This window comes from Lissotriton vulgaris, chromosome 3_1 (assembly GCF_964263255.1).
Source record: "Lissotriton vulgaris chromosome 3_1, aLisVul1.2, whole genome shotgun sequence".
NCBI classification, from domain to species: Eukaryota; Metazoa; Chordata; class Amphibia; order Caudata; family Salamandridae; genus Lissotriton; species Lissotriton vulgaris.
The window spans coordinates 904,974,256-904,987,844 of NC_141689.1; the positions used below are offsets into that span (position 1 = coordinate 904,974,256).

The 13,589-nt window shown below is 42.4% G+C and overlaps 1 protein-coding gene across 1 annotated transcript in view; it reads left to right on the top strand.

Annotated features, from left to right (window-relative positions):
* The window catches only part of PGM5 (phosphoglucomutase 5), an 832,754-nt gene extending 820,924 nt beyond the window's left edge, over positions 1–11,830 (top strand). Inside the window, exon 11 of the mRNA XM_086961233.1 lies at positions 11,351–11,830. Coding sequence (XP_086817359.1) covers positions 11,351–11,440 — 90 coding nt within the window. The 3' untranslated portion in view covers positions 11,441–11,830. The remainder of the gene's footprint in view (positions 1–11,350) is intronic.
* Positions 11,831–13,589: the final 1,759 nt, after the last annotated feature.

The window sequence follows — 13,589 nt, forward strand, 5'->3', positions numbered from 1 at the left end:
CAGGCATCCCCGGCGGTCTGGTGGGGCCGTTAGTGAAGATGAGGCAAGCTAATGCCCAGAGTTGCCGAGTGTGATCGCTGATCAGAGTGGGCACCGAGGCGAGAGAATTATCGAGTCCGCTGACCCTGGTCCAGAAACCTGCCGCGCCGGGAATCGAACCCTGGTCCCGGGCCGTCCTCTGCTCTCGGGTCTGCCGCCTCTAACCAGTGAGCCACACTACTTCACTACTTTAACCTAAAGACAGATAACATCAGGAACGATCTCCTCAATGATCTAAGCCTTTACTCCAGCCCCCTCAGTATAGCACCCATTGAATCACATCTACACATAAGAAACGATAGGCAAAATGCTCAGTACCCTGAAACCCTCTAATCACCTCACGGACCCCCTACCTGAAAACGCTGTAAAGGACTTCATCCGACTGCTTCTCCCGCTTTGGACCAAAATTATTAACAGCTCACTTCAACAAGGACTCATCCCCAACTCCCTCAAAGTGGGACAAGTTTCGCCCATACTTAAGAAACCCACAGCAGACCCTACGGACCTAAACAACTACCGTCCTATTTCCAATATTCCTACCCTGGCCAAATTGCTGGAAAAATGTGTACACCTCCAATTGATAAAACACATCGATCAGTTTGACCTCCTCAACTCACACCAATCAGGCTTCCGAGCAGGACACAGCACGGAATCAGCCATGACACACATAATCCATGACACACATAATTGATGACGCACTTCAAATCTTAGATCAAAACGATACCTGCCTCCTCATCCTACTTGACCTCTCATCAGCCTTTGACACCGTCAAACACGAGAACTTACTCGAGCTGTTGAATATCAGAATGGGTCTATCAGGGACTGTACTCAAGTGGTTTACCTCCTTTCTGCATAAGCGGACTCAGAAATTCATGATCAAAAACACGATGTCCTCACCCATTCCTGTAACACTAGGTGTCCCACAAGGATCCTCCTTATCCCCAACATTGTTCAATCTATTCATGGAGCCACTCACCACACTGCTGCAAGCATCTAATGTACAATTTCACATGTACGTAGACGACACCCAACTCTACTTCAAAATACTATCCCCTGAAGACATCAAACTACTCAACACAACGCTTAGGAACACACAGACATGACTGGCCGATAATCATCTCAAACGGAATTCCTTCTAATAGCACCTCCCGCTAAAATCCCAATCACTCAGGCTTGGCTGAAACATCTAACTGCACTCAACGTCCAACCTACCATCGTGGACTCCACAAAATCTTTAGGCGTTACCCTTGACGCCAATCTCAATATGCAACATCATGTCAGCAAGGCAACTAAGGGAGCTAATTTCCAAATCAATACTTTGAGGAAGCTTAAACCCTTCCTCCCAACCAATGATTTCCAAACCGCAGTACAAGCCCTAGTTATTCCTCGGATAGACTATGGAAGTGTCGCCCTCTGTGGTCTCCCCACATCAACAACCGCACCACTAAGAGCCTCTATGAACGCCGCGGCGAGACTTATCACTGGATCAAAAAAGCGCTCACACATTTCTCCTGACTTAAAATCCCTGAACTGGCTGCCTTATGAAGCTAGAATCCATCTGAAAATCGCTTGCATGACACACAAGGCTATACACCACAACTCGCCCAGCTACCTCACTCAGAAATTGACAATTTCAGTTGGTTCACGAGCCACAAGAAGCACACAAAATCTTCTTCTGACACCACAAAGATTCCACAACGTAAAAAACGTATAAACGCTCCTTCCCAGGATCTGGAATGCCCTCCCTCCAGAAACCAGACTTATCTCCTCCATGGCATCTTTCAAAAAAGAAGCAAAATCGATCTTCATGGTTAAATTCCCCTGAAGATAAGCTATGGAACTCTTGAGAATCTTAATCTATCCTTTTACTACATGTATGGACTGATCTACTATGTACCTTGTTACCTTACCTTACTTTGCTCTCCACTGATAACCTTCTGCTCCTCTGTGCACAAAACCTTTGTTAATCACTCTCTTGTTTTTCTGATCCCATGTATGTGTAAAGCGCTCTGATATCTGCAAGGATCTTGTTTGAGCTATATAAAACTTTTAAAATAAAATAAATAAAAATAAAATTGGTCCTCCTACCATGGGTAAAACCTGACAGAACGCAACAAAGACTATCTTTGTGAAGACCGGTGTGTTATGAGGACCAGTCCCCATAGTGTGTTTGGGTACTTTCAAGCGAGTGTATCAAAAAACTAAAAGTGCAGTTATATTTTCCTCGGTCCGCTTTATAACCTACCCCAGTATCAAAGCATGTGCGGAGTTAAAATCGAAAATGCCCACTTCATTGTGGTCAGTGGGCTTCTTTATGATAGGTATGAAATGGTTTGTGTGTGTATGTGTGCACGCGCGCATGTGCACACCCATGTGCATCAAGTCTTCCCATCCCTCCCAGAACTGGAATATTAATCATGGAGGAATTGAAAAGATGAGATAAAGGCGTGTCTATAAATTTTGACAGTAACTTTATCAAATCCAGGAGGCCGTTTTGGATTTTTCAGAGATTTTTTCGGTTGATTCATTCCTTCTAATTTGACAACGGAGACAGCCATTGCCTCTGACGTTGTTGTCTTCTTTGATAACGTTGACATGTGGATTGGGACGTCTGTCAAAGTAGTCCATTCGAGAGTTGCTTTTCCTCTATGTTCCAAGGCTTATAATGCACATTCATAGTACATTCTTTATTAAAAGGTCTGCACTTGCTGTTGATGTATTTGGGAAAAACAGGGATGGTGAATTTTTATTGATTTGATTAATAAACATCTGAGTTTGTCTTAGGCTGTCTCAAACATGGGAAGAAGAAACATTATACCCTAGGCCCGAACTTTTCATGACCTCGCTCGTCATCAAAAAGCCTAAAAAGAGAAACCTCTCCTATAAGATGTTGCAGTTGCTCCTGGTGTTAGCAAGGCGTAGGGTGGCTATCACTTGGATGGGATGTAGAGCCCCTGAGATGTCGCTATGGCTTAGGGACGTCAGTGAATGGTCATTGGCGGAGGAAACACATATGCAACACACACGCAGGGATGAGAAGCTGCAGGAGGACCTGCTTGTGTGGAGGGTGATGTGTGCTGTGGGGATTTCAGGTAGCGACTCGGACGCCACCAGTGCTGAACTGTTTACCCCAGAGGGGTCGGAGTCCGAGGGAGAGGGTGGAGGGAGCGGGGATGGGGGGACTGTACTGGAATAGTGTCCTGCTAGTAACACACGTATAATCCCTGTAGTCATTGTAATTTGCTCTGTTTCCCAAACGGATCTGCTTCTGACTTTGATACCTGTGCCCGGATGGGCCCTGTTGAGATGAACGGACTATCTACGCCTGTGTTCTTATTGATGCCAAGTTTCTGGGGGGACTGCCTTGCTGTTCTTATATTACATTGAAGTTTTCATTCAATACCAATGTCAAAACGGGATGATATAATTTCGCCTCGCTGTTAAAACGGCATACATGTCGCTTCACCATGACCACGGAGTCCATGCATCTGTTACCATGCTGCCGCCCGGCCCCCGGGATGTGGGCTGAATGGCTGTGTTCTTTCTGAGTAATGTTCAGGTCCTCGAATCGAGGATGCATTGAGTTATGGTTTAATCCGATGTCTGTCTTGTCATCACAATAAAAACAAATTATATAAAAAATAAAATAAAAAAAAGGAACATCAAAATGCATCATACAAAAGATAGTTACGGACAATTGTATGTTAGGAGTGGATCCTATTTTTCCAGAGATGGCCCTCATAGGCTTAAAGTGTACAGCAGTTGCATTGGGAGACCTGAGAAATTATGGATTAGGTAGCTGCAAGGGAGGAGTAATGCCAGGTTAGAGGACACCACAGACACAGTAAGTGTACTCATATGCTCCCATGCAAACCCATGCAGTCAGACAGACGCACACACATGCACACATTTATTTTCGGCATACTACGGTAATAGGGTTCTATTATTCTACCTAACGGAGCATAGTACATAAGGCTAATGACCAGAGTCAAACTGGACCGTTCACCTTCATGTTGTCCGGGTACAGAAACGTTAAGCCTCCATGAGGGTTAACAAACTCATTAAAAGTTTACTTTACTCCTAAGGTGCAACATTTGCCAAGGGTGATAAGGGAACCTTTGCTCTCAAGCACTGACTCCATTATTTTGCTTCATTAGGGTTCAATGATCTACTAATTTATGGGAGTCTATTATTTAAACTCTAAACATGATAAGGGAATCTAACCCAGTGGGAACTAAGTTAATTCTGATTATTTCCTGTAGCTGAGCTATTGGGAACAAGGAAGAAGTATCTGATATTGACAGACAATTACACAATGTATGCTTCCTTGATCGATTTTTAATGTCATAAATGTGACCTAATTGATTTTGTTGTTGTTCTAAGTAAGTGAAACTTTGCCAGTGTAGGCATTTTTTTCAAATACCCTAATGCCAAGGTTTCAAAGTGCATGTGATTTGCTTTGAAACCATGCACTGTTATATCTCAAGATAGCATCATAGCCACTGGTAATTGTTCTGGGGAATTTAGGTGGTGGAGGGGCACGGGCATCCTGACCTGCACTGGCACATCTAATTCGTGGGTGTGTGTTTCCTTGTGGGTACTTGCCTCCTTCCACTATGTGTTTGGCTGGCATCTTCAGAGGTTTTTTTAGAAAGCCTCAAGCTAAATTCCTATTTAATTTTGTAAGGATCGGCATCAACTGTTTATGAAATAGGAGTTTTTTTCAGGCGCGACCGGTACAGGTAGGAGCGGTGGGGTGGTGGGCCACGGCGGAGCAGGGCAGAGCAGGAGGTCGCCGACATATGACGGGATAGGGAAAATAAAATAAATACCCCACTTACCTTTTGTTCGCAGCATCGCCCAGTCGGCGATGCAGCGAGCACAAGATAAGTGGTTTTATTTTATTTTTTTCCCCATGCCAAGGAGGCCACAGCTCACTTCTTCCTCCGGTGAGCCCCACTTTCAACACTCTCACTGCCTCAGTCTCTATCTTCTAACATTGCTCTGTTGTCTGTCCCCTAAGTCTTTGCTCTAAGAGTCTATCCTCTCACCTCTTTAATTGTTTTCTATCATCTTTGTCACTCTTGGTGTGGTACCTTATTCCCTGTATTTATGATTTGCCCTCTATTCATTCTAGTCCTGCCCTTTTCCTCTTCACTTTTATCCATGCTCTGCTCTCTCCCCTTGATCTTGGTTCTTTACTATCACTCTTCTAGCAGTGATTAGCTGTGTCTCCGTTGTATCATTTGGCAGTTTTTTCCTGTGTCCTGTACTCTACATCCTTTCATTCTATCTTCTCTCTTCTTAATTCTCTCTTCTTCACATCATGGCTGCTTTCTCTTTGTATCTGATTTGCTCTCCTTTTCTTCTACTTAGCTCTGTCTTATCTCTCTCCTCTCCTGTTGTTTCGTTCTCCTCTTTACTCCTGCTCTCTCTCTCATCTATAACCGTGCTGCTGCCTGTGACCCGTCGTCAGCCTGTACATGTCCCTGTTATTTTGAACTCTGCGTTTTCCTGTTGTCTTTCCTAAAGAAGAGGAAGATGCCATGTGTTTTACTTTCTTACCTACACTGAGTGCAAAAACAAAATGTACACCAAATGATAATGCTTTTATGCATATATTAATCAGTGCAGTATAACTGGGTTATTTGCAGAACAGGGAGCTGCTCGAGCACAGCAGGTGATGTCACTGCCAGTGCAACCTGTAATTAGTAGGTCCACGGATGGTGACGGCATCAGTATCCACTGCTCAGCTTGCTGTGACCCTGCCTGCTACAGCACAGGCATTGTCCCCAGCCATAACGCTGCCAATGCCGGTAAGTATGGCTGTGGTGCCTATTGGACTCAAGCACGCTCAGCAATTACCATGCTGGGGTGCAGCGCACAAATCCTACAGGTGATGCCAAGGCGCACTAAAGTTGTGTTGGGCCACAGCCGCATCGAGCACGTTGAGGATAGCAGCAATGCAGGGCTGCAGGATATGCTAGTCTTTCTACGCAGCAAGTGGAAAGTCCACACTTACTTTAGTTTATTCTTCCTCAAGAGCCCTCACTTTCAAGTTCCAAATGCGTTCTCGCAGCTTGCTTGCCTCAACTCCGCCATGAGCCAGCACCCAGCTGCAATTATCCAATGGGATGCTTAGGCTCAGGCAGTGGCAGGGTGCAGCAGACTGGGGGAATAGAATGCAAGACATAGTTTGTCGATGACTTCTTGGATTTGTGATCGGTGACACACAATCATGCCAGCCTGGACAGGCATATGCTGGCCTGTCTATAAACATTTACCAGCCAGTCACCTTGCAAGTATGTTATTATTTTTATTTTGAATTTGAGCATTTAATATTGAGACCACCACCTGCAGGGTCAGAAATTGTAGCCCCGGCCCTGTGAAAGAAATGCCGGTGCTGAGCACCTGAAAGCTCCTGCTCAAAGTAAGCACTGAATAATTCAATGTGTGTTAACACTTAACAGTGGCTTCTGAAGTGTGTACTTTCTAGCCTTCAGAAGCAAAGCCAATTTAGCACCAGGATAAAATGATTTGAACTTTCACATTCAAATGACCTTAAATTGTGCACAATCTCTTTACAACCTGGCTGTTGTTTTGTGATGGAACCTATGCTCTCGTAGTTTAGGTGGCAAAATGTTCATTTGGTGGGGTCACAGAACGATCTGCCTAATTCATAATTATTAGGCAAGTCACAGTTTGTGACCTCCTGTGATTGACCATAAACACACGTAAGGTGACGTGCATGGGAAAGCAGACCACCATCCTTGCCTTCAAATTCACAACAAGGAAACATCTTTGGGCCTCATTTATGAGAAGTGACCCATCGCTGCGTGAAAGCAGCGATGCGTCCCTTCTCAGTGCGCACTCCTTGCGACATGATGGATTCGTCATATTTACTGTATGACGCATCATGTCACAAGGAGTTACAGATACGTCCGTATTTCTGACGTATCTGTATGGCGCAAAAGTGAGGCATTGCTGGAGTGTGTCACAAAAGTGACACAACTCCAGCAATGTGTCCTTTCACATGGGGCAAGCCCCATGTGAAAGGGCCTGCGTCAGTCTTACGCCTGCTGTGAGGAAGGCGTAAGACTGATACATCTGCGTCCTAGAAGTGGCGCAGTGAAATCTTATAGATTTCACTGTGTCACTTCTATGACCCTTTCTTGCATCAGAACGCCCCCATGCATACATTATACCTGGTGCAGGTATAATGTGGGGCAGGGGTTTACAAAGTGACGCATCTACCTATATGCATCACTTTGTAAATATGGTGCAACAAGGCACATTTTTTACGCCGCTTGTGCGTCACAAAAAGTGACGCACCGGCGGCGTGAAAGTGATGCATGGCCTCATAAATAAGGGCAATTTTTTTTAAGCAGCCTGTGTTCTTTAAAGGAGAAGGTGCTGCTTTAATAAAAAATTAAAAAATCTTTCTTGAGGTGACATGAGGGAGAGTAAGCAGTGGTCCCCGGGCCAATGGTGTACGTCCTGGGGCCATCTTACGTAATTCCCTACATTATTAAGTGGAAGCTTCCCATTTGCGAATGAGTTACCACCTCCTATAAGGTGCTTGTAGGGTTTCAATTGTTTACAACCACAACTGTAGTCAGAGACCATTGTTACATTTCATTGTAAATTGTTGAGGAAACCAAAAGCCCCTTTTGTATAACGTCCTAATTGGGATTCAGAATGAGTCGCAAAACACATATTGCAATTCAGAAATGATTTCCCGAACCACAATAGATGTGTCATATATTGTAAAAAAACACGTTGTTGTTGCAAATCGTGTGATTTTGCGAACTGCAGTGTTTGTGACCATAAAATTGACCCAGGCAGCACGAGTTTTGGAGGCGGTGGCCGTTCCCCCTCCCCCTACCTGCGGCCGTAGTGGCTGCAAGAATCGGGAGCACCCTGCTCCTCTAACCCAACCCTCATGCTCTTACCTGCGCCTTAGCGGCCACATAAATCGCCAGTAACACCCCCCTCCAACCCCTGCTCTTCAATCAGGCCACCACAGGCGGCAAGCGCAGAGGCCTAGCTACAGCGCTGAGCATTTTGGACCTGCGGGAGTGCAGGAGTTGTCAGTTGGTGTAAGGCTTGATTTTGCAAAGGCTGCTCATGATGCCTATATATATATATATATATATATATATATATATATATATATATATATATATACATATATATATATAACAGTAAAAAAAATATATATATATTTGTGCTGGTGAGTAATGTTTATATTACTGTTTAGAGATTAATGTTTGGTCATCAAATTATTATATTTAACATATTTTAGTATTTTATATACATTCAATCTGATGAGTTAATGTTTATTTTATCATTTTCATGTTAATATTAAATATTTTAAATTAAATCACAGTTATAGTATACATGAAATTACCTATATATTTTTAATGAATAATATTCCTAATACTATCCCTATACTTTCCCCAAGGGAGATCTTGACCTCAGTGGTGGAGCTCTCAACCAAATGGAAAAAAGTTGCTAGTAGTAACTCTTCAATTGTAAATTCTGTTGTAGGAGGCACACCCTTTAATTTAGTAGGGTGGGGATATGGAAGATGTAAATCTCTACTCTGAAATAGTGAATATCAAAAGAATGTCGTATACATAAATAAGCATACATGTATATATTTGCCTTTGTGAGTGTGGCCCTATGATTTTTTAAAGGCAATTTATTTAAGAGGAAATTCATAAAAAAATCGCCCTCATTTTTTTATCTTTCATAAGTGTTACTACTATGTTGGATGCATTCATTCAATAACATATCCCTCTTTGATATACATTTACAAAATGTCTAGGAATCTCTTTATAATTTTTTGCTCCTAACATCACTGGAACCACTTGCATCTGTGAACTCCAAATTATGTAGAGCAGCCATTGACAGGGCTTGGAAATATGAAAAAAAATCTTATACCTTTTGATCTACATTTAAAAAAACAAATGATTTTCCTTTCACTATCTCCTATTCCCAAACCCGTGATTTGTACTGCAGAAGTTGAGATGTTATACCTGGTCCCTTCAATCACAAGAAGTGTGATCATATGGGATTTTACCTACATGTGAACAACGAAAATCAGAAGCATGCCTCTTACCTAATGGAGAGCATTTAGGTTTGGGGGAGGGCTTTAACCAACATGTAAAAGTCCACTCACATAATGCAACCCATACAGTAGATTTTTCATTACAACCACCATCCAAGTAACATGGAAATGAAAAGCCTTCCTTGAATATATCACTGCCTAATAACCACCAAAATCTTTGACCTTAGCCAAAACCTATCCACTCTTAGAGCACACCTACAACATTTATCTTTTAAGAAATGAAGATGGTGTTTTTTGAGAGTCCATACTTTGTGAGCCAGTCTACTATGGAGATTGATGGCAATTCTCACATTGTGTTTCAAGCATACTGCCATGCAGTCCACAAAAAGAAACAGGAATTAAATAATAGCAGCTGGCAAATCAATAAACAATGCACTGGCTGTTCTGATAATAGCTCACAATCTAGAACAAATGGCAGAAGACTAGCTCTGAATCTAACTGAACATGCTGCACAATCCATCTAAGTGCTATCAAATAGGTTAAGAAAGCCCAGCCTCCTGCAGACTGCTGTGGATACAGTTCTTCAGTACCTACTAAGTGATGCTAGTAAATTCAAGGTGTGGGCGAACCCCATGAGAGTCATCACACTTTTGAACTTCGCTGCCAAGGTAGGAGACCACGGACGGTGGTCTAGCCCACTTCAGGATTATGAGCACTGAAAGCTCCCTTTTGCCAGAGGCGCTGAAATCAAGATCTTGATAATGAGAAAGGTCAGCAAAATCAAGCTCTCTTTCTTTTTTCCCTTGGACCTCAAGCTGTGCAATGTGAATAGGGCCAGGAATGCTGTACAGATTCTTAATAGATCCAACCTCTTTCCATTCTTCCAAATTAAGCAGCATCATTCCATTCCTTTGCAGTGGGACAGTGAAAGTGTGACCTCAGATCATTATAAGCAAGGTGAAGTTGTTGGCCGTAGGAGCACAGCAGGTGTCCTGGTGAGGGAAAAAAACCAGAAACGTGCTCTGATAGCGATATCCGAAGACCCATTCTTAAGTAGGAAAACGGGTGCAGAGAGTCACTACATTGTTTATTCGCTCTATGACAGACGCAACAAGCAATCTATTCATTGAAGGAGTTTTGACATCCAACCGCGAATGGTCACGCGCCCACGTGAGACATTGAGATTGTTCAAAAGGTAAATCTGGGAATGGGAGCAGTTGTGTGAAACCATGAGTAATAATTAAGAGTGCATGGAAGGACTGCGACACGGAACTAACACATTCATTCTCCGTCAAATGGTTGGGGAGTTAATCCCCAAAACAAAACCCATGCAAATGGGAAGTTTATAGTCTCTGACTACCTGGTCCTTATATTGAATTTCAGAATGAGGCGTATTTGTATTTTTTATTTATTTATGTATCATTTATTTAATAGCATCTCGATAAGAAACATTTTACCAGAGCAGCACTGACTATTCAAAGGGCAGTGAGGGTCACAGGATTAGCCTAACACTGCTAGAGTAACAGGCAGATATTGGTTGACTGGGCCTGTTGTGTGGTGATCACAAGGTGAATGAAGTAGAATTGTCTATGATCAGGAGCAGAGTAAGGATAAGTCGGGAACTGTCAATTTGCCATGTAAATTTTACTGTACAAATGACACCAAGACCTCAACTGACCGCCTCGGTCAGTGAACCTGGAAAATCATGTCCTAACAGGAAGGCAGCAATGGCTATTTAGGAGCCTGATTGAGGGATGGCTGATAATGCAAACTCCTCCCTTTGTGGAGGAAGAGCTGGAGCCAGAGGAGATTCCATGGGAGCAAATTTCTCCGCCAAAGGGATAATATGATGGGGAAAATTCTGCCAATGAATTAACTAGATTTAGTAATTCATCCACAAATACAGCATTTTTTCTACCCACCTAACTCTAGAGTAGGATCAGAGCATTGCTTCAGTGAAATAATCTCCCTTAAAAAAAAAAAAGGAATGTGTATTTTTCACCTAGTAACTTTCGGCATATGTTATCAAATGAAATATAATTGATGCCTCTAGTTCCGTATGTAGAACATTGTAAATTACTTTGATGCCAAAATGGCGTTGATCATGTTAAATACAATCTAGTGATAAATATATATTGTTTATAAAACCTGCCTATAGGCACAGGTGTTTACTGAAGGCTTTAATTTTGTATGAATTTTCTCAAGGTTTACCGCTTGATATCCTCTTTTCTCCCACAGGCGGTGCTGGGTCCCCTGATAGCCATTGCACTGAAACTATCTCAGATCCACGAGAGAACCGGGCGCAAGGGCCCCACTGTCATCACCTGAAGCCATGCTGGAGCACGCACCGAGGGCCAAAAAGCGAGAGAGACAAATTTTCTTTGACCTTGCCATTGCTTCCATGTTATCTGTTTATGACTGGTGCCTAATGTTAAGTTTACAACTGTGTCCATTTTAAACTAGCCGGCCACATGTGTTATCGACCATACTAAGCGGCAGGTGCCCGCTGAGACACGGTCATGGCCGATACAGCATGTTATGGCTGATCCTATGATATTGACTGAATTGCCATCTGAAGGCAACAGTATGTATTTTCTGTTTTATTTTGTCTGTTTTTGATTGAAAATAGGAGTCACAAACAATAGGACACAAACACAAAAACAATAAAGATAAAACACCTTTCATACTGCTAACCGCAATAGTGTGGTGGGATATGAAGACTTGAGCCATGTTTTGTTTGCTTACCACTACCTGGACGTGTGAGAAAGGTTTTCAGTTTAAGAGGCAGGCTTCAGAGGGTTATAAGCTGCACTACAGCTAAAGTAGAGAAAATATATTTTGTGCCCATGGCAAGCATTATTGCATACTTGGCCCTGACAATTAGAGGTAGAATTTGACTTCAAGAAGGAAAATAGTCATCAAGGACATCTGGTCATCCAGGATAAATTTGAACTTAGGCCATCCTTAAGAGTTTAGCGGAGGATCCATTGTACCAAAATCATGGTTCCCTAGGTTGAATTAGAGTTGAGGGACAGCTAGGTTTCACACAGGTGAGCTTTAGCTTGCTCCGCCATCTGGAAACTTTGACCAGCTCTTCAAATTAATATTTCTTTGCCTACCGATATTTAGGTCCTCTAATCAACCACTGTACATCAGAAAACCTGCCCTCCTTACAGCAGGCCTTCAGCCATACATGTTTTCTGTTCACAGTCGCTATTAAAATCCCACTCATACCCAATAGAAACAAACCAAAACAAAAAATGACGTGCAATATTGGGAGAGAACTCGAAGCATGTAAATGCCATTAATATTTGATTGTGGTTCGGAATATTGATTATAGAATATCGATCAACCGAAATAACCAACAACAAAAATACATATGGTTTCTGCATATAGATCCACTATTCATAACTACAAATCTGCCTTCACTGAAGACATATACATCGTCAAGGTACATATATGTGGAGTTGGGTATAGAAAATCTGTACATACTTACCTGCCAATATTTTGATCTTTGATATTTTGGGCACAGTATTTGGTCATACTCTGGGCACTTTCTATTCTAGTGTATACAATGCTGAATCTACAGCTAATAATTAGATTTTTATAAACAGCCCTTACTTTAGGGACTTGTTTCTGAACATCAAGGTAACTGCAGAGTAAGTCTCAAAAACATGGCAGACAACCCACCGTTCAGTTTTGCTGAAAGTGTTTATGATGCACCGGAGGAAGCACTTTCAGCAGAACGATCTCTGACGATGCTGCGTGGATCTCAAATTTGTGCTGATGGTCCTTTTTCGGGTGGATGGAAGAGAGGGCATCTGCCATGTCGGTGGCCTTGTAACCAGCTATTGACCCCTTGTACTTAAAATGAGTCACTTCATCTTCACAAAATTATGTTAGTTTCTATATGTATATATATATATATGCACAAATACACCAAATTACAACATAAATGTTAGGATGTATTATTACAGAGTGACGTAAAATTCATGCCCACTCAAAAAATAACATTTAATCATTATTGTTTTCCATTTAGCTAACATCATTTTGCCATTTTGCAAGCAGCACCAAATTAACGTTTTCAACATGAAAAAAAAATCTAATTTCACGCAGTAATATACTTGCTTAGACTGAAGAACCACAGCCAATTGCTACCTTAGTAATACCTTACTTTAGCGTATTCGTTGTATTGCATGATCAAGACTTGAACACTGAAAAAGAAAGTGTGTATCCATCCAACTCAATTTTTGTATGTCGCTAATAATGATTGGCAGGGAGCAGTGCTCAGACAGTAGTTTCATTAAGGATCCCACAGACAGTGCTGGAAAGTAGGGGGATCGCACCAGATCCTCTTTTCAGCTGCTATTTTTGGGCCGGATCTGGGAAGCAGCCAACCCAGGGAATTATTCTGAATTGGTCCTGGTGTTATTTTCGGACACCAGGACACAACTCAGCAGCCGCCGCACATTGTCTG